This window comes from Typopeltis vanoorti, chromosome 18, assembly GCF_054136105.1.
Source record: "Typopeltis vanoorti isolate ZY-2024b chromosome 18, IOZ_Tvanoo_1.0, whole genome shotgun sequence".
Taxonomy (NCBI): domain Eukaryota; kingdom Metazoa; phylum Arthropoda; class Arachnida; order Uropygi; family Thelyphonidae; genus Typopeltis; species Typopeltis vanoorti.
The window spans coordinates 45,062,799-45,085,735 of NC_143566.1; the positions used below are offsets into that span (position 1 = coordinate 45,062,799).

The following is a 22,937-nucleotide window of genomic DNA, read 5'->3' on the forward strand; positions in this document are numbered from 1 at the left end:
AGTATTGTCTCAATACACAAGGAGTTGAGATTATAATTGCTGAAATACAAGGGAGTGCATGTGAAGTGAATGGAATGCAATATTTGAAAACTGATTTCATTCAAGATGAGAAATGAAATGATGTGTATTCTAATGAAATTAGAAGACTGAAGGAAAAATAATCAAGAAAAGCAGGTGACATATGACCCAAACAGGTGCTGCATGGATGGAGGACAAGCAAAGTATTTAATTCTTTGGAACCAGGCTGTCTTTTACTCGTGAGAAGTAACTGTCAGACTGGTTGGATGAATAGCTGACATGCCCACTGTCCAACCAATAAGCAACAGGTTCAAATCCTGCCATAGGCATGAATATTTGTGATTGTCTTTAGATGGGAAATGAATTTCATTTTCTGGTTAACACCACCACCACCGAGCTTATTGGAAGCATGAAATTACATAAAAAATTATGGCACTGATGTACTGTAGGTTTAAATCCTTTCATGGGTGGAAGATATATATAAATATAAAAAAACAGCAATAATTAGTGGTGGAAGAGAACTACTGATTTAGTTGAATAGAGGGAATAATGTGAGGTGGATATCAAGAAACCAGCATGGTAGGAAAGACACAATTCATATTTCATTTCGTATGGTGATTCAATGGCCGTGAGCCCTTTTTACGGGGAGGTACAGCACCATCTCAATCCCCCCTATTTTTATCCGGGCTCAGGACTGGCATAGCTGACAATTCAGACCCATGGTTGGAAGGATTGTCTTAAGTATTCCTGACTGTATCCATGTGTGTTCACGGGGCCAGTTTGCCTGCTTGCGGGATGAAAAATCCCAGATAAACTGGAGGAAAACCCTGCTGTCCACGCCCAAGACCGGATAGCTTGGCTATGGCTGAAGAAGATCCTTAAGCTCCTCACGTCGTCGACGAGGATCGAACCTAGGACACTCCTTCCCCAGGCAGCACATGGTTGTGAAGCACATAGCCACTAGGCTAACCATGTGAACACAATTCATGCTGCTCAGGTATGACAATGATGAGGTGATGCAAGCAAAATCAAGAATCGTATGCAGGCTGGCAGACAAAGCAAAAGAGAGGAGTGCACTTAGTTAATGTGTGATCTAAAGGATGGTTGGAAAGTGGAATGCATTTTTTGATGAGTGAATAAATGGTGAATGAGTAGGGAAAACCTCTTATAATGAATCTTCTAATTCCAAAGAAGAGTTGATAATAACAATAGGCAACTATAATCTCCGATTTGAATCTACACTCACTGATCTGACTTTTCTTTCACTTAATCAACTCCTGCGAAACAACCTTCCTTCAAATAAATTTCTTAAACCTTTCTACTTACAGATATTCAAACTGAAAGTACACTATATATTGAATAACTGAATGTTTTGTCTTATGAACAGCCATAAAGAACAATAATTCTACTAATTTAATGAGACAAGATTTAAAAAATAATTTTAAATCTTATCTCATCACTGATTTTCTTTTGAAAGCTAAAACGAAATACCGTATTTTTCCATGTATAAGACGATATTTTTTTCTAAAATTTTTAGACCAAAAATTGGAGGTTGTCTTATACACGGGGGGGGGGGGGGTAACCGGTTGAGAGACCTGCAGTTGCCATGGTGAAACTGCCGGTACCTTGTCTCCGCAAACAGGCTTCTGCCAATCACTAGCCTTTGTTCACTCTATCGACTGACATCATTAACAGCCGATTCTGTATAAAGCAATCAGAACTCTGAAAGCATTAATACGTCTGCAACTGCAAGTTAATGCATTAACAATATTTTGAGCACTAGCCTATAAAAATGTCCAAAAATAAAAAACGATTGTCATAATTAAGCAAAAGTACATTGAAATAAAGCTTCAGAGAGACAGTTTAGACCTCCTCCCACTGAGTGTATGATTACACAGTAGAGAAAACAGGAACAACAACTACTCAAGATGCCAAAAAAGAAGAGGGCCTTCAGAGGAAAACCAGCAAAATGGCCAAGCTTGGAGCAGAGGCTTAAGACTTGGATTATGGAGCAGCGCCAGAGTAGGATATGTCAGTCAACCAAGCTTATTCAATATGAGGCAAAAAGGTTTGCAAGAGAAACAAACATTGTTAATTTCCCAGGGAAGGCAAAATAGTGCTTCATCTTCATGAGGAGAGAAGGGTTGGCCATGAGAACACAAACCAAGTTAGCCCAGAAAATGCATTTAAATGCATCCCTAAAAATGCATCTTAAATGCATCCCTAAAAATGTATCTTAGTATATATCTTAAAAATATTACCTAATTACTAATATACTTTGAATATTTAAAAAAATATCAAATGTGTTCTGTTTTATGTTTAAAATATTGATTTCTTAATTTTGGGTTCGCAAAAGTAGGGTTTGTATTATACATATGGAAAAATATGGTAAATATGCTTACAAAAACAAGAAATAAACTTGCTTACACTAACAGAAAACAAACATGCTTACATTAACATCAACATGAATAGTCCATTCTCCAAGTACTGGTTTATCAGCCAACTTCAACTGCACAGCTGCTACACCTGAACAATACATAGAAAAATAAAATTTTATGACAAAATTTAATGTGCAGTATTCAGAGAAATATCAGATTTGAATAAGTTATCCAAACCACTTTTGCAGCACACTAGAAAAATAAGAAGTTCGTAAAAAAAAATATTACTCCTATTCACATACTGTCTAGTTAAATGGGGCAAGTAAGAGGAAGAATGACCATGTAAGGATAAGCTTAAGAGTGCTGATGGCAGTGAGGCAACAGAAGCAGACAAAATAATTGAATACCTGAGTGACAACTTTGCAAGTGAAGTTACTGCTGTGATATACATGATAGGGACTGGTGTGGAAATGGAGATGGATGAATCTGAAGCTCTTAGGATATTACAGAATTTCAATGTATATACAGCCATGGGATTAAATGGGATATCAATGTGTGTTTTATGAGGAGGAGCAAGGGAACTGCAATGCCTCTAACTAGTGTCTTTACTTTAAGTCTCAGCTCTGGCAGAGTTCCAAGGGAGTGGAAAGAGAAGAGGGCAAAATAATTCCTTTGCATAAGGGAGCTTTAAGACTGCAGTAGAAAATTATAGACCAATCACATCTCAGAAGTGGTGGTAAAAGTGCTGGAAAATCTGGCCAAAAAAAGAGAATTCAGAAATGGATGGATAAAAATATGATATTCTATGAGGGGCAACATGGCTTTGTGAAGGGTCAGTCATGCCTTAGTCGTTTACTAACTTTCTATAATACAGTTACAACTGAGTTGGATAAAGGGAATGGCTACACTATGATTCTGTTGGAATTTGCAAACACATTCAACAGAATACCAAATGGTACTCTGTTATGCAAATTAGAAGAAATGGCAATGATTATGACATTGGTTATATGGATAAGAGGGTGTCTGATGGATAGATACCAAAAAGTGGTATGTGGGGAAGCAGAATCCAGGAAAATGCAAGTGACTAGTGGTGTGCCACAAGGTTCTGTGCTAGGGCCATTACTGTTTAATTTGTAAATAAATGACATAGGAAGTAATAAGAAGGGAAATATTCAGTTGTTAACTATTATTCTGCCTGGAACTGGGCAGAGTAATCGTTAATCAAGGTGTCACAGAGGGCTTGCAGAATGATTTAAATAAGTTGTCAGTATAGGCTAAAGATAATGGATGGATCTGTATTCCAGGAAATAGATTAAAGTAGTAATTTAGGAGTGGTAGTAGACAGATGAAGTTTAGAAGGCATATTGCTAAGGCTGCAAGAGAACTCATAGGATTACTTGGCTATTGAAGAACACAGTAACAAGTAGAGACAGCGAAGTTGTTAACCCTCTTTACAAGGCCTTGATATATCAACATCTGAATTACTATTCTCAGGTCTGGCCACCTGGGATGAGGAAGCAGTAGAGGATCCATACTGGTTGATAGATGAAAAAGAGGGGATATGATAGAAACATCTGTTCCTTAAAGGGTTTTATAGATTTAATGCAGGGGAAGTATTTCAGCACTACAGGGGACGGAACAAGAGGTCATTTCTGGAAGTTTAGTAACAGTGCAGTTAGTAGGGTTATGAGGACTAGATTTTTCGCTTGGTGAGGTGAATGAATGAAATAGTTTGCCTGAGAGAGCTATGCGTGCTTTGTCTGTTAATGGGTTCAAGGATACTATCCACACAGTATTATAGATACTGCGTGAATAGTTTGAATCTCCTGTGATGAATCTTCAAATTCCATGGAGGTGCCTGTACAATAATAATAATAATAATAATATGGTACCCTATGGGACAGAACAAGAGATCATTTCTGGAAGTTTAGTGACAGTGCAGTTAGTAAGGTTATGAGGACTAGATTTTTCGCTTGGTGAGGTGAATGAATGAAAAAGTTTGCCTGAGAGAGCTATGAGTGCTTTATCTGTTAATGGATTCAAGGAGAGGTATTATAGATACTGTGTGGATAGTTTGAATCTCCTGTGATGAATCTTCAAACTCCATGGAGATGCCTGTACAATAATAATAATAATAATAATAATAATAATATGGTAACCCATGAATGTCCATGCGGTTAGCCTAGTCGCAATGCACTTCGCAACCGTATGCCTGTGGGAAGGAATGTCCAGGGTTCGATTCCCATTGACAACGTGAGCAACTTAAGGATCTTCCTCGGCCATAGCCAAGTTAGCTTTGGTCTTGGGCATCGACAGCAGGGTTTTTTTCTGCCAGTTTATCTGAGGTTTTTCATCCTGCAAGCAGGCAAACCGGCCCCATGAATATCACCCCTTAGGGTATGCAGAAGAGGAGTGGCAAACCGGCTGCATTAACACACCAGTAACCCCCCCCCCTCATTAGGAGAGGACTCGACCCATCCTAGACAGATGAGAAGGATAGGATAGGATTCCATGAATTTCTTCTGCAAATCCTAGCAGTATCATCATGTAGTTTAGATGCACAAAACCTTTTTTAGGTTGGGCCAAACATGTTTTCATTGCAGACCAAATATATATATATATATATACACACACACACACACACTAGGGGGGCTATGCCCCCCTGACGCCTACAGTGCCACCCCCCCCCTCGAGTTTTCCGGACTGGTAGGCCGGTTCTCCTTGAATTCTGATGACTCAAATTATAAAGATTAGAAAGGGGGCCAACCCCCCTTGCACCTACGATGCTTCCCCCGAGTTCTGGACTGGTAGGCCAGTTCTCCTTGAATTCTGATGACTCGAATTTTGAAGACTCGACACTCAGGGTAGCCCCTGAGCTTCAAAACGTTTCAAAAAACGTGACATAAAAAAGCTTATCATTTTATATATATAGGGTAGATATATATATATTTATTTATTTATTTATTATATATAACTATACATTAAAAAAAAAAAGATATGGAACACAGAGGTGATAAATAAAGTGGACATAAAAAGTATAAAAATTTATATATTTATAATATAATAATTGTAATAAAGGTGATGAGAAATTTAATTATAACAGACTTATTAAAATATTTAAATAAAACATTAATAGACAAGTAGAGCTTGTATATTTTCATAACCTTCAAAATCTGGTGTTGTTAGTTACACATGTTCGGTAAAGTTTCAAGAAATTCATATTTAAGTTGGTGAAGTATTTTGTTTTTAAAGTACTTCATTATTGAAAATTAAATTTTTCATTCTTAGAAATCATATTTTGTTTATAATAATAATAATAATAATAATAACAAAAATAATAACACACACAGCTTATCATGCCATTCCTTAAATACATTCACATTCTCTGCAGATACTATACTCTCAGGGAATGCATTCAATCATTCAACATTCTCTCTCTCTCTCTCTCTCTCTCTCTATGTTCACTGGGCATCTACAGATGCCGTATGGTCACTCTGATGCTTGGTGATGTGCCACACCAGGCTTTGCCATGTAGTCCTGTTGTTTGCTTTTCTGGCGGCCTCAACTCTCTGAAGATCCATCCATCTCATTGATGGTCTACCCCTTCCTCTTTTTCCTGGAACTTATATACTGCTCCTCATAGTTCCTCTCAACTTTGCATCATCTACAACAACTGAATATCCCCATTTAAACCTTCCCCAATATCAATAACATAAAAATTAAACAGCAATGGACTGAAAATACTAGCAGAGGGACTCCTTGAAGCTCTCCACTAGTGACATTCCTCTTTCATGCTATTGCTCCCCCAAACTGGTTATAGACAATCTTCAGAACAATGCACTAATCTAATAACCAACCGCATCTATTCTAGTTTAACTATTAACTTATCATTTAGAAATCAATCAAAATCCTTTGCAAAATCTAAGTATACCACTGTGTACCCATCTCCCTTGTCAAATGCACCTGTCACCTTAATTGTAATAAGTAAGCAGCTTACTAAAACATTTCCTTCAATAAATTATGTGCTGTCTTCTAGAGAAGGACAAGCTCTCACCAAAGATACTATCTGGTGAGAGCTTGTACAAAGTACTACTGTGTTCATGCAACTTATCTTACTATGAACAAACAGGAAGATCTGACAATAAACTTCCTTGTCATATCTGACTCATCAAACTGCACAAATCGCACCACACAACATGGGATTAAAAACATATGAACATTTATACAAAGAAAGTGCTTGCTGAAACCCTACTTCATCGACCTAACCTCAATCATAATGACTGCCTTACCATTCTTAAGTGTGGGAAATTGCCATTTTAAACTGTATTAATAAATTTATATTCAAGAGTTTTTTTTAACTTAAATTACCTACTTTAAATTTATTTTCAGCCCAGTAGCTTTTAACTAATCAACATGCAACTGTGCATATAGAGGGATTCCAGCATAATGCATAAGTTCTACTGTTTCTTTTATCCATATTCCTTATTGTTATACTCTGCTCACATTGATGAAGATGTCCTACAATATATGACATGCATAATAAATTAATTTTTACTGTGTTACATGTATGATTCTGTAATTTCCTTAAAGATGTCTGTGTTGTTACAGACCTGGTGGATTGGTTGCTAGTGATGAAGAAACACATCACCAAATGAAGGCAATGGGGTGCAAGAAGAGTAATCATAATGGGAGACTTTAATTATCTGAACACTGATTGGGTGGCTGTCAAATTGCATGAGACATGAAACTGAATTTATTGAGCTGTTGCAAGACAACTTCCATAAGCAATATGTGACAGAAGGAGCTCTTAGTCAAAGAGTGTTAGATCTGATTATAGTATTAGAATATCAGAATGTGTCCCTAGAGTTCGAAGAATAAATAGAGTAGGAGTGAAATGGATGTGTAATCTAATTAAGCAAGATATTCATAAGAAAAAGATGATGTGGAAGGAATATTGTGTGCATAAGGATGATGCCAGTTATGATAATTAAAAGAAATCATAGGCCAGAAGAGTAACAAGTGTTATATGGAAAGTTAAGTCTGAGTATGAAAAGAAACTGGCCTTGAAAGTTAAAGACAGCCCAAAAGAATTTTATCTTTATGCTGCAAGTAAAACAAAGAATGATTTTGAAAGAATAACTCTACTAAATACAGATGGTATGCATATGACTGAAGAAATAGAAGAGATTGTTCAACTAATGAGTAGCCATTTTGCTAAAAACTATCAACCTGGTATATGCAACATTGAACTCATTGCTACCACTTACATGTATGAATAACTCATGTGTATGAAGAGGAAGTACTAGACTGCACAAACTGAATAAGAATTCTGCAATAGGAATTGATGAAAGATCAGCACAGATGTTAAAAGAGTGATCAGCTGAACTGGCTATTCCTTTAACCGGGCTATATAATATGAGTCTCAAAAGGGAAGATTCCACAGGAGCAGAAAGAATGTATGGTAATCCTATTGCATGGGTGGTGCAAAGACCAATGTATCCAACTATCAACCAATCAGTATCTCAGGAGTGATGGCGAAGATTTTGGAAAAGTTGGTTAAGGCTCAGGTTCAGAAATGAGTTGACAGAGAATCTCTGCTTTGCAATTCATAGCATGGTTTACTAAGGAAAGGTCATGTTTTAGCAACTTCATCACATTCTATAATAATGTTACCATTGAGCTAGACATGAGGAATGGATAAACAATGATACTTTTGGATTTTTCTACGGCTTTTGACAGAATACAGCACAAAAGTCTGTTACATAAATTAGAGAATATGGAATTGGATTATAAAATATTGGCATGGATAACAGGACAGCTAACTGACAGATATCAAAAAATGGTATATGGGGGATGTGAATCTGCAAAATTCAAGGTAACCAGTAGTGTGCCTCAAGGATCAGTCCTCGGCCCATTGTTATTCAATCTGTACATTAATAACACTGGGAAGGATTTGACATGTGACATACAGCTATCTATCATCATCAGTTTTTTTGATGATGCAAAGATAGGTAGGTTAATCAGGAGTGCTGCTGATATGCAGTACTTGCAGAATGATTTCAACACACTGGAATTGTGGACATGTGAAAATGATTATCACTTTAGTGTGATTAGATATCCGATGTCGTATTATACTGGTAGGATTATGCGAGAAGAAATTGATGAGGATAGGAATCTTGTAGATTTAGTAAACAGGAAGTTGAAGTTCAAGAGTCATATAGCAAAGATTGTAAATACAACTTAGAAAATAATTGGAATGCTGAACGAACCTTGACATGTAAAGATAAGGGAGTCAGTTTGCTCTTTATAAGGTCTACATAAGGCCTCAGTACTATTGTGCGCGGGTCTAGTTTTCTGGTTTCCATGGTGATTCTGATATAGTGGAGAGAATGTAAAAGGAGAATGTCAAAAAATAATATCGTGATTGTGGAATACTGATTATGAAGACAGATTGAGAATTTGGAGGCTGCAGACACAAGCAAACAGGAAAAAGAGGGGTGATATGATTGAGACTATGGAGGATGGGGAAAGGATGCAAGGGCATCCTTGGAAGATGAGGATGAATGCTGTCAAGAAGGGCTGAGAACTACATTTTCTCTCATAGAGTGCTATGTGATGGAATGGATTGCTGTTAGATGTTGTGTGTGCATATAGCGTTCCTGACTTCCTGGAGGCCTCTCTTAATAATAATAATATGTTTTGTTACCATCCAGGTGATCACTTCACAGTCACTTTTAGCAGGGAGGGAGAGTCAACGTTCCATTTCTTCTTCCTTTTTCCCTCTTTTACCTTTTGTCAATCTAGAGTTTGCCCAATTTTCTTTCACTGAACCGCTCTTTAAATATTTCGAACCAAAAGCGGGGGCTTTGCTTAATAGTGAGAACCTTGGCCTAAAATCAGCTTTAATATAAAATCACCTGGTACAGTTGAAGGTTGATTTATCAAAGTTGCTCATGCAATTCAGAACACAGAGTGGCACAGTATAATACAAATTTTCTTTATGTTCGGATGATATATCAGCCTACAACCAATTAAATACGAATGAGAGAGAACTATAAGACGATAAAACTTGATTGAGCAGAAGCTACGATCCAGCCTCTACTTTATTCTATTCAATTGGCATCTACCCTACAACATGAAACAAGTCCACATCCAGCTCATCCCCCAAAGAAAGGTGATAAAAGTCAACCAATGAACTGCCATCCAATTGCTCTCCCTTCTGTTCTCTCTAAAGTTATGGAGAAGATCATTGACAACCAACTCTTGAGCCACCTAGAAACAAACCAACTAATCAGTGAAAACCAGTATGGATTCAGCCACTCGCAATCTACAGCTGATCTTCTTGCTTTCACCACCTACATCTGGACTCAAGCCATGGAGAAACTCACATGGTTTCCCTCAACATTTCAAAGGCATTTGATTAGGTTTAGCACAGGGGCCTACTTAACTGGATCGCCAACTTTTTCACTGAGCACTCACTACATGTCATGGTGGATGGGTTACACTCCTCAGATTTCCCCACCAATGCAGGAGTACCCCAGGGTTCTGTTCTTTCACCCTTTATTCCTCTCGTGTATAAATTACCTGCTCTCACTGACTTCCAATCTTATCCACAGCTTCGCCTATAACAGCAAACTTCATTTCTCCATTTCATTTAACAAACATTGCAGTGCTCAAGTATTAGAATTCTCAAGATCTACTTGGCTATCACCATGACTAGTGACTGAACTCACATCTCCTAGCTATATGCCAGTGGGGCAAGAACAACCAAGAAAGAGCTTTCATCACCCCCCCTACTGTCAGTAACATTGAAATATCCCAATGCAATCAGATTTCCCTTCTTTGACTGACCTGCACCTCCGACCTGGCACAACCACATTTCAACTGTAGCTTCTGCAGCCACAAAAAAAAACTTGGTGTTTTTTTTGTGCAAGACTCTTCTTCATACCTTCACAGCTGCTAACTCTATACAAAACCCAAATCTGTCCAGTCGTGGAATATTGCTCTGACAGTTGGAGTGGTGCACCAAAATCCTCTCTAAGGTTGCTAGATTCTACCCAGAAGAGGGAAATCTGGTTAATCAATGATCCCTCTCTCACATACATCCACTTCAATCCCTCTCTCACACAGATGTTCAGTTTCTGTCTCGTGCCTCTTCTACAGATACTTTCATGGACAATGGACTCTGCTGAATTGGCTAACTATTATTCCTCTACTCATATCCAAAATTGTTAAAACAATTGCCACTGCTAACTAACAACCATTTTCAAGTCCATCTTGAAACTCACTGAACAACTTCACTGCCTCCTCTTTCATTTCATCTACTTCTGTTCTTTCGAACAGTCTCCTCCCACACTGCCTTCCCCAAATATCCTCAATGTGATCAGAGTGCCCCCTTTATTCTATTACTCTTGCCCACATACGGTGCTAATGTGCTATAGGTTTTATGACCTTATGTGTGTGAATCAGATATTAAAAAAAAAAATTCCAACAATTTTCATTTGAATGAACATTATCAATGCAACAGTAGATCTGAGTATGAGTGCTCCCCTTATTACTGATACTCCTCGCATTCTTACACAAATCAGAATTTGTTTCAGGGTCTGTAACAGCACTACCATGCCACTCCTCACATGTGACTCCCCATTCCCCAAAGCTACCCTTTGCTATTGATCTCTCTCTCTCTCTCATTACTTATCCCATAAATTTCCCTAGATTCAAGTACTAACCTAACATCATCAAAGGACCATCTCATTCCTTTATTGTCTGCCCATATACCCCCCCCCCCCACTCACACATATACATACTGCTTCTAACAACCACCCTTTTCACACAGCATCTCGAATCTTCAACATCACCCACTTCAGTTTCTTTTATTCATTTTACATTCCTAATCTCACTCTTTCTCAAAGAATATTGACCTCACCATTTGTAAGCACTCCTACCCTGGTTGATATATATATATATATATATTGTATCCCACACACAAGAGGTACAAGTACCTATACCACATCAGAACTGTGTATGAGTTGTAGATGAGGGATGAGAAAGAAGAAACCTATTAACATTCTTCTTAAAGAGCTATAGATTGAAATTGTTTATGAGGAAGGGTTGGGAATTTATTCCATCTACCTCTGTCCTCTAGCTGTTCCAGAGGACAGAGGTATATGGAATAAATTAGGAAGAATAAATTAAATTAGGAACTAGGTTTGCTGAGTTTTCAGTTGTACTGTAAAGGGGTGTTGGACAGTAGCTGTCCTGTAACAGGCCTAACACAGCAAGTGGAGGAATGATGTTAGCCAATTCACTAGCTCTGTGTCTCTTCTACATGTAATTCCATGGTCACTGCTCCAGTGAATTGGCTAACATCATTCCTCCACTTGCTGTGTTAGGCCTGTCACGGGACAGCTACTGTAACAGTGTGTGTGTGAGAGATAGAGGTTGAAGTGAGCCTGTGAGGGAAGAGTCATCTAAGAGTCGAATTGCTCACCTCTGGACAGCATCAAAAAAGTTTAAGGAGATTTTAGGTGCACCACTCCCAAATGTGTAAAGAATATTCTAAGGATGGGCAGATTTAGGATTTATATTTGGTTAGTAGTTGGGTGGGAGAAAATAGCTTCTTAAGCAGAAATTGCTTCTAAAAAATGCATACTTTTTTAGAAGCTATCGACGTGCTGTGATTATGCCAAGAGAGGCTGGAGGGAAATGTCAGTCCAAAGAAAGAGACAGTTCATCCTGTCTGGTGTTGTGTGTGCTACTAGAAGGGAAGGTGAACTGCGATTCCTTTTGTGACAGAAAAGGCAGGAATGCATTTTGGTGGCATTGAAGATGACTAGGTTATTCTTGCCCCACTGAAGGATGGCATGAAGATCAATATTTAAGGCACTAGTTGCAGATGATCTTGATGTAAGGGATGGCTAGGAACCACATGGTTTGTCAAAGGAATAGCATGAGTGCTATCACTGGCAAAGCTATGGATAGGATTTCTAGTGACTGAGAGTAGATCATTAATGTATAAGAGAAAGAGGACAGGTGATAGAACGGAATCCTGAGGTCCTCCTGCAATGGTGGTAAAGTTCACTCCATGTTATGCTGCCCACCATAACATGGAGTGAACAACCAGAGAGAAAGCTGGCTATCCAGTTACAGAAGTGGCAAGTAGACCAAAGGAAGGCAGTTTCCAAAGCAGGCCTTGATGCTAAACACAATCAACGGCATTGGAAATGTCAAGGATAATAGCACGTTTCTCCAAACCTTTCCATGGCACATGTCCAGTGGTGAGTGATGATATCTTCACCTACAAGCTAAGATATCATCATAGATATAGATGTGGATTATTGAATCCATACTGGTGGTCACTGATTAACTGGTGAGCTTCTAGGTAGTGAAGAAGTGAACTACTGATAACTTTCTCCATTATTTTGGAGAGGACTGAGATGATGGCAACTGGTTGGTAGTTGGATGGTAGGTTTTTGTCTCCCTTTTTTTGAAATGGCTTGGATATATGTTAGTTTCTATGAGATGAAATAGGTGCCAACTGAGTATACAAGATTGAAGTGAGGATAGAGGACAGGGGTTAGCTCTGGAGCACACCATTTGAATATAATAGGAGAGATGCCATCGGGACCAGTTGACTTCGTAGCATTCAAGTCGTTTAATATTCTTCTTATGTCTTTCTGCCAAAAGGCCACAGGAGGCATATGATGCTCAGTTTCTAGTATGGAAGGAGAAGATTTGCCTTTGTTGTCTATGCAAGAGGAAAAGAGTGATGTTAGGAGGTCAGGTTTTTCTTTGGGTGCTGTAACAGTTGTGCCATCTAGATGAGAAAGAGCAATGGGAGCGCAGGTGAGCAGAAGTTGTGTCCAATGGCTTTTGTGAGGGATCAGAAGGCATGGCCACCATTTGGATGAGAGACGTTTTCTGCTAGTGGTTTTATGAAGTTGGATTTGCTGATAGCTGATTTACATTTATTGTGCATTTCTGCATAGGCTGAGTATCTGATGCAAGCCACCTGTGGTAAGCTGAGTTTTTTCTTCAAATGCTTTTACATCTCCTGTTGAACCAGGACTTGGAAAGTAGATGGGAATTTTGAATGGAATAAGGGATGGTACCTTCATGCCACTGAGGATGGTTTCTGTGATTTGCTCAGTGCAGGCGTCTGGGCAAGAAGAGAAGAAGGAATAGTCATGCCATGAGAAAGAAGAGTAGTAGTTCCAGAGATCAACCCACTTTGTACTAGTGCAAACATCTAGTGAGACTAGATGTTTGCACTAGATTCTGAGTTACTGAGAGGAAATAGTAAATTCTACATTGGGAGAGTATAAGGGTTATCTGGAATTCAGGTAGGTAGCTGCACGATTTGTGTTAGATCATTGTATAGCAAAAACTTCCATATCAAATCCATCTGGCTTGATCTGTAGTGTTGGAGAAGTGGAGTCAGTTGGAGTTGTGGATGTTCAGGTCACCTAAGATTGATGACTTCACTGTTTGGGTAACTGGACTGTAGATGGTCGAGCTCCAGAGAGAGGAAGGTGAAGAGGTCTGTGTGGTTTTCAGAGTTTGGAGACTAGTAAATGCAGCAGATGAATGTTACTAAGTGGAGAAAGGAAACCTTTAGCCAAAGTAGGTCAAAAGCAGGGAATTCTAATTTTGGCATTCTCTGAGAACCAAATTCTCTTGCAGGCAACATTACAATGTACAAAGGCACAGGTTCCACCTTTGTGGTGAAATGAATGATGAAAAGTATAATTTGAGCATTGAAGGTGAACTGTGGTTGACGTAGCTCTAATTTGAGTTTCTGTTAAGAGAAGGAGGTCTCGTTAGTTGAACAGTGTTAATATTGGAATTTATGCTGCAGATGTTGTAAAGTGGATATAGAAATTATTTTTTTTGGTAGGAATCCTGATAAGTTTGGAATATTTTGTTTGATTTGAATCTTTTGGAGGGAGATTTATTATGTTTGCAGTGTTGCCCTCGTTGTTTGTCTGTATCATTTTTCATTTATTATTTGACAAAAGGAAAGAGTTTGGACATGCAGTGGGGGAGATAGACTCGTGAACATGACACCACTGCAGAGAGTGACCAGTCTCATTGAAGTTCCATGGCCTTGACAGTGCTTCCCACATACCACTACTTGGACTCCCTTACCAGACATGACCTGGCAGAAGATGAGGCAGTAGAATTGTGCACCAGTTGACCTGTAAGCCTCCTGCCTCATTACCGGCTGGTTTGGGCCCATATACTATCTAGAGGCCAGTCTGTGTATCATCGAAATGGAGGTGGATCTGGGTCTCTAAGTATGTTGATCATGCCCTTGAAGAGGTATCATTCACACTGCATGGAGAAGAGGCAGGAGAGAGGCCAGAACCCCTGCTCTGGAGGCCAAACATAGCATTTACCACATCAAGTCCCCAATAAGCACCTCACCTATTAATTAGTAAGATCTCATATTCATCTGTCATTACCATAACAGCCTCTCCAGATGATGCACACCAAATCTATTTAAAGACAGTCTATCACTCTTATACAATTACATCTTTCAAATTTATCTCATATGGTCACAAACTGCACCTCTTTCTCCTCACACAGGCTTGGCAACATACCATTCATGACTTCTGCTCATCATTTTATTTTTCAACTCATAGCAGAGCAACATACTGACTACTTTTCCTATCAGATATCATTTACTCTTCTCAATAAGCTTCTGATATTCATTCTCACATTCTCCTTTAGTCCAGTCAAATCACTAGTTGCACTATCATTGCTAATTATCTCTTGCACATTTACTTTGCATATCTAAACCCTCAATAACCCAGCTAATTCTCCTTCTTGGAAAGCAAACCTTGTGCACTTTTTCATTCACCATACTTCTAATAACAGAATCCTTTACAGTGTCACTCTCAAATTATTCATTATCTCTTTTCAATGGACTATCTTCCTTTCAATTCTTCTGTACTCTTCCACATACACTTAATCTCTTGTTCATCTTCTCCAACTTACCTCTTAAGTCTTGCATCATTTTCTCACCATGATTCAGGCTCATTATCCTGAAATCAGTCACTCCTGCACTATTTACCGCTCTGTCCACTACCTCACATTCTTACTCTCCACACTGCTTCCACAATTTGTCCATCATTTTCTCCACATTTCCTACTCTTATTCAAGGAAATCTTATAGTCCATTACAATAACACTTTCTACCAACCATACTCACTCACTTCTATTACTCATTCTCTCCACATACACATCCTACAGATTCTTCCCATGCACACATAATACAATCAAGGAAATGAATCATAATAATGCACATTACTAATGTTACATGCCTTATGTGTTGATTGACCCAGTGACATCATTGACATATTTTCTTGAATCACAATGAATAAAGAACACACACACACACACACACACACACACACACACACACACACACACACACACACACACACACACACACACACTAATCAAATTAGCCTAATGAATAATAAAAATTTCAATGAGACATGGCATATCAAATCCAACTATCATAATATGCAAATGATGGAAAATTTGGGAGAGCAATGCAGAAGCAAGTGGATGTTTTGTTCTTACAGGAGGGCTTGAATAGATTGCATGAAAGGGTAGGGTAAGTGAAACTATCAGTTCAATGTTGCAAAATGTATGGTTTTGAATTTTGGTATACAAATTTTGATGAGCAGATGAGAGATACAAGGACCTGAAATTCATGGGCCACACTGCACAAGTTGTAACGATCACATCAGATAATGGCAATGATGTGGAGGACCCTGAGTGTCGAAATAAAGAGGTTATGATGCCATTGTATAAGGCCTTGTTCAGGCCTCATATGGATTATTGTGCACAGATTTGGTTGCCAGGTTTTCATGGTGATGAGGATATGTTTGAAAGGGTCCAGAGAAGATTCACAAGGGTAGTCAGTGGTCTCTGGAATGTGGAGTACGAGGACAGATTGAGAGAATGTAAATGCAAAGCTTTGTGAATAGGAGGAGGAGATGGGGGGGGGGGGGTTAAACACCAAGCCATAGCTGGAAACTGTATAAGGAGGGGTGTGAGCAGAAGAGTGAGGAGAACGTTCTTTGCATGGAGAGTGGCTGGTGATTGCAATGCACTGCTGAGTGTGTTGTGAATGTAGACACACTGAATTAGTTTAAGGCATGGTTGGATGAGCATTGTGTGCAACAGTGTGTACCTCTCACAATGAGTCTCTGACTCCATGGAGGTCAGATGTTAATATTAATAATAAATATAAAACAAAATTTAAAAATTATAGTTATCTGGCTGGGATCTTAAAATAACTCTCTCACAATCATCTTCTCCTGGGCAATTATGGTATTCAAACAATCCATGCTTCAAGATTTTCGATAACTAATATCTTAAATTCATCTCCCTCACTGATCCAGGAGTGAAGCAAATGTAGTGAATTATGCCCAAACAAATGACTACTAAAATACAGTCTTGTCTTATTTCAAATAAAACTGATCCTACTTCACTTCCCCTTTACTTTGGATAATATTCAAATCTCCTGTTATGATCAATTTTCTCTAATCAGGTTGACTTTCCTGGAAAAAGCACATCACACTTCTAGTCTCCTCAATATCCAAAAAACTAATTCATCAAAGCTTAGAATATTGTTCTCATTGGATGCTTCATCAAAAACATCCCTAAAAATGCTTGACACTGTCTAGAAGTTTGCACTCCACATAACAGATGACTGATTATGAGAAAATCACTCAGTCGAGTGATTTTCACATAATCATTTTGTTTCTGGTTTAGATCTTTTCCATGTGTATTTTCATTGATGGCTACTGCTCTGCTATCTTGAACCCCATATTTCCTATTGACTTGTAAAAATATGAACAGTTTCTAGTAAGCATTATGCATAGCTAAACACTCCCCAAACCAACTTTTTATTCTCCTCCTTCATTTCATCTACCTTTATTTTTGGAACAGTTTTCCCCAAGAATTGTAACCATCAACAGTTGAAGAAAAACATCAACAGACTCCTTCTTTTTTCACTTTTCGCCAGGGAACCAGGGCGAACAGCAAAAAGTCAGCTACTGGAACAAATCTGAAAACACACCCCAATTCAACATCACCAGAGTTAAAGATTGGTACTATCGACATAAGAAGCCTCAATGGCAAAGAAATGGAGCTAGCTGAGGAATTAGATAAGTACCAGATCGACATAATAAGGGTGATTGAAACAAAAAAGACAAAAACTGGTGAGATCTTTCTGGGCAATAAATACAAAATGCTATATTCAGGCAATGACAATCAAGGAAAAGAAGGAATAGCCATGGTATTCAACACAAAATATGGGGCTAATCTTCTTGAATGGCGGTCAGTCTCGAGTAGAGTGATGTGGGCAAATATCATAATAGGGAACTGGACAATGAGACTTATTTGTGCCTATGGTCCCACAGAAGGTTCCACTAAGGTAGAAGTGGAGGAATTTTTTGAGGCTTTAGAGAAAGCAACTGACATGATGAAAAAGGAACAGTTGGTCCTTGTTGGGGATCTAAATAGCAGAGTAGGAAATGATTATGAGACATACAAAAATATTTTGGGAAAATTTGGAGAAAAGAGCAAAGCTAATAATAACGGCAAATATCTGTTGGATTTCTGCTCAGCACATGGACTTGTTATTACCAACACCACGTTCCAGTATAAAAATGTGCACAAATTCACATGGACAGAAGAGGCAAGAAATGAAAAAAGTCGCATTGACTTTTATGATATTTGTGATTGTTGATAGTGATGTTTTCTCCCTGGCACAGAACACCAGAATGTACAGAGGATTTGAAATTGGTAGTGATCACTATTTAGTCTTGAGCAGGATAAAATTTAATTTCATATTGAAAAGAACAACATGTAAGAAAGTTTTAAAGCGAATAAAAGTTGAGTAGCTCTCAGATGTGCATTGTAGACTAAAATACACAAAGATTATTGAAGAAAAAATGAAAGAGTTTGAGAACAGGAATCAAACCATGGAGATTCAGTGGCAAGCCTTCAAGAAAACCCTGATTGATTCAGCTACAGAGGCATGTGGTGAAGTTGTTTGCAAGGATAGAAAAATTAGAACTCCATGGTGGACACAGGAAGTTAAAGAGGCAGTGAAGGAAAAGAAGAAAGCATATCAAAAGTTCCTGTCAAATAAGTCGGCTTGTGCTCTTAGAGAATACAGAGACAAATGCAAGAATGCTAAACAGTGTGTAAAACTAGCTAAACAAAAGTCATGGGAGGACTTCGGCAAGAAGTCCTCCCATGCCAAAATAAATATCAAGAAGGTGGCAAAATATTCTGAAGGTTGTTGAAGAAGCTTAGGAATGGAGGAAAGAGTGCTGTAAAAGGAGTTAGAGATGAAAAAGGTGACATGAAAACAGGAGAAAAAGATATCCTTGAAGTATGGAGTAATTACTTTGAAAAACTGCTAAATGAAACAAGCAGTGATGACAGCACAGTGGTAAAAAAAACACTCAACAGGCATGCAGTCAGGAATACATATCCATACTTGAAGTAGAAAAAGCCATCAGAGGCTTGAAATGTGGAAAGGCAACAGGAGTAGATGATATTCGACCAGAAATGCTGAAGTATGGTGGTATAAAAGTCTTACAGTGGCTGCACTGCATAGTTCAGAAAGCCTGGACAGAGGGACGAATTCCTGGTGATTGGAGTAGAGCTCTCATAGTACCCATATATAAAAAGGGAAATAAAACTGAATGTGAGAATTACAGAGGTATTTTGCTACTGAGTGTTCCAGGCAAGATCTATGCAAGTATACTTGAGAAACAGTTGAGAAGAATTGTGGAAGAAAAGTTGGGTGAAGAACAAGCTGGATTCAGGCCAAATAGAGGCTATCAGGACCAGATCTTCACTTTATGACAAATAGTCGAGAAAGTATGAGAATATAACAAAGATCTGTATTTAAGTTTAGTCGATTTGGAAAAAGCATATGACAAGGTGCCAAGAGAGAAGTTATTCAATACACTACAGTTATATGGTGTCAATGGGGCATTATATCAAGCAATACTTAGTCTTTATTTGAGTTGTAAGTCAACAGTTAGAATTGAAGGAAGTACAGGAAGATGGTTTAATGTTAAATCTGGTGTGAAGCAAGGATGTACATTATCCCCTCTGTTATTCATTATCTATATGGATCACATTATGAAGGAAAGTGGTATTAAACATGATATCAAAATTGGAGATGTTAATCTCAGCTCTTTGCTTTATGCGGATGATGTTATACTTCTAAATAAATCTGCTGCAAGTCTGCAAGATTCTCTGACTAAATTGAATAACTGTTGTAATAGATATGGTATGAAGGTCAGCAATAAAAAGACAAAGACAATAAAAATAGGCAGAATCATTGAAAATGTCAACCGTGTTGTGAATGGAAAACATGTGGAACAAGTAAAACATTTCAGCTACTTAGGCACGATTTTTAGTGAAGATGGTAAATTAAATATAGAAATAGACAACAGAATCAGCAAAGCTGGTATGGCAGGAAGTCAAATGAATAAATTCATATGGAATAAGAGAGAAATTAGTCAGAACACTAAATTAGCTGTATACAAGACAGTGTTCAAACCAGTTTTAACTTATGGATCTGAGAGCTGGGTCAGAAGTAAAACACTTGACTAAAGACTAGAGACCGCAGATATGAGAGTCCTGAGAAAGATTAGACGCGTGATCAGATGGTATCAATGGCAATATCATATTAAAAACGAGAAATTAGGAAAGAACTTTGATATTGTCAGCATCCAGGAATGCGTTAGCAGAGCTAATCTCAGGTGGTATGGTCACTTAAACAGAATGGGTGAAGAAAGATTAGCAAAACAAGTGTTCTCTGCCAGGTTGGCAGCAAAACGACCCAGAGGAAGACCAATATATAGGTGGATTGATATGGTACAAAGTGCCTTAGACGATAGAAATATAAGATCTGATAATGTTGGAGTCTTGACAAGTAACAGACTAATTTGGAGGAAAATTGTAGATAGGAAGTTAGTAATGATGTAATTTTTTTTTCATGTAGTACTATCATATCTTGTACACCCCTTGAGGGTACATGGCAGGAATTTGATAATGATGATAATGATATGTAATTTATCCAAGCTTGGAATACTCTTCTCACATTGGTTGTTCACATTATCCATACCTGGCATACTGCTACATCACAGATTTGTGACCTTCTGTATGTGAGGCTGTTATAAAAAATAATAAACAAATAAATAAATAAAACAAAAAATCTAGTTAACTGAAGTAAAACAAATGTGCATTGTGCATGTGCCAACAGAATAGCATGAAGAGGTATTACAATAATCTATGCAAAATCAGACTAATAATCAAAACTAATCTCCATGCTTTTATGTATCTATCTATATATATATATTATGGCATAAAAAATTAAATACTTAAAGATTTATTTTTTACCATTTGATATGGGATATTTATTCCACTGTTGTATCATATTACCATCTGAATCCTGCAGGAAAAAAAAAATAACTGAGAGGGAAAAAATGTCCTTTGCCAATAACAATTCTTTTATATGGAGTCAAGTTTACCACAAACATACTAAAAGAAAAAATTCTTTCAATTTCCATGAGAAAGCAGTGAAATCATGTATTAGTTAACACATTAAAAATTTAAAGTAAAACCTTCTTTGAGAAGTCAAAGCGAATTGACTTTTTTATTGTTGATTTTCATACCAAATTTATAACAGCTTTCATTCAGTGTAGTTTACCAGGAATACAAAGTAGTTTCATAGATAATATCAGTAAAATGCTATAAATAATTTTTTACAGAAAGGCTTAGGTGTTGTTCATTATCCATAATAACGCTTATCTGTGTGTTTGGAAATTCATTGGACATGTGCATCAACAAAGAATTTAATTACTTATTCAGGGATTGGAAACAGTGCAACTCGATATTTATTTATAGCATAATAAAGCTTAACAGTATAATTAACACCAAGAGGAAAAAATACATTTATTAAACTCATAACATTTGACTAGTTTCTACCTAGCATCATCAGAACATAATGAAACAATGCTGATTCTAAGAATAGCCTCTCAGACCTGTAACGACTTCTATGTAATAAAGATGTTTTTCTCCATCTGACCCTATGTGAAGGAGTATCCAAGGCATGGTCTGACAATCCCAACTTGCCATACAGATGATCTCGGATGTAATATTTATGTTCTTCAAGCCATAATTAAAGATTTATCAGTCTGTCCAAAGTAGACTAACTTCCAGGCATGAGGAACTTTATATACTCCCAGATGTTCAAGAGGATGTAGTCAATCTTTAGGAGAACATATAAAAGTAGCCAGTTGAATGAAAGGTTTAAAAGTGGTATGTAGAGCATATTTGCAAAGAACTTTGGCTATTTTTTCCTAATGAACCCTTAACATATGGAATGGGAATAGTTTTGCTGTGGTCCTGTGTGCTGGGTGTAGGACGAATGGGGGGGGGGGGGGGCATGCAATATTTTATTTATTTTATATGGGATGTAGCCATTGGCTAAAAAAGGTGTTGCAAAGGTCTCTAAGCTCAGTTTCAAGGTCTATATGTCATCTGAACAAATGGCCCTGGCTCGGTGAGTAAGAGTTTTGAGGATGCTATATTGTTGGGAAGGGTGGTGATGCGACTGTTTATGTAAATACTTACCAGCATGAGTGGTTTTTTTTTGTAGATAGAGAAGGATAATGACCTATTAGGAAATTGTGTCACTAGCATATCTATCTAAAAAGGGAAGACTATTATGCTGAATTTTTTCTTGACAATTATTCATAAGACTATTACACTTTTTTTATAATCTTTGTCAAGTAGCTTTATTTTATCCTCCTACATGTTTTGCCAATCTTTTTCTATTGGCATCCTCAGGGGAATACAAACTAGTAAGCTAAAATGAAGGTTACAGACTAGGTTATAACTGATAGTTCTAATTCATACAAAAAATTGGTATTGTGCGTGACAATGTGTGTGTCTCGTTAACGTGATTTATTCGTTATGGCTCATTACGTAATTGTTATGAAAGTTCATTTCTTTGATGTTTAATGATGTCTAACCAAATGGAAAGAAGCGTTCTTCTTTCCATTTGGTTAGAGTTGGTGTTAGGAGATCTTGACTGAGCTGAAAGCATTATGCTGCTTTTTAATCGTAAGTCATTAGCTATTGGAACTGGTAGTAATGAGAAGGCTTTTTCTAAGTTGCAGATGAAATGGAAAGAAGAACGTTTCTCAAATAAAAGAATAATAAAGATATCATCATACTCAAAGCCGACAAAGGTAATAATACAGTTATATTAAATACTTCAGATTATGAAGAAAAAATTAAAAATCTATTATCTGACAGGTCTGTATATGAAATTCTCAGTAGAGATCCTACCACAAAAAACCATAATGACACCAATGAATTATTACGTGGAATGAATAACTGGCCTATAGAAATTATAAAAAAATTAAAATCTATGCACCCACTTACTCCTAGATTGTATGGCCTTCCAAAAATTCATAAAGAAGGTGTA

At 37.6% G+C, this 22,937-nt stretch overlaps 1 protein-coding gene across 1 annotated transcript in view; it reads right to left on the minus strand.

Annotated features, from left to right (window-relative positions):
• The window catches only part of LOC150096624 (CD109 antigen-like), a 930,782-nt gene that overhangs the window by 703,864 nt on the left and 203,981 nt on the right, over positions 1–22,937 (minus strand). Inside the window, exons 7-8 of the mRNA XM_090407963.1 lie at positions 20,843–20,894; positions 2,471–2,544 (exon numbers count right to left, since the gene is read on the minus strand). Coding sequence (XP_090264089.1) covers positions 2,471–2,544; positions 20,843–20,894 — 126 coding nt within the window. The remainder of the gene's footprint in view (positions 1–2,470; positions 2,545–20,842; positions 20,895–22,937) is intronic.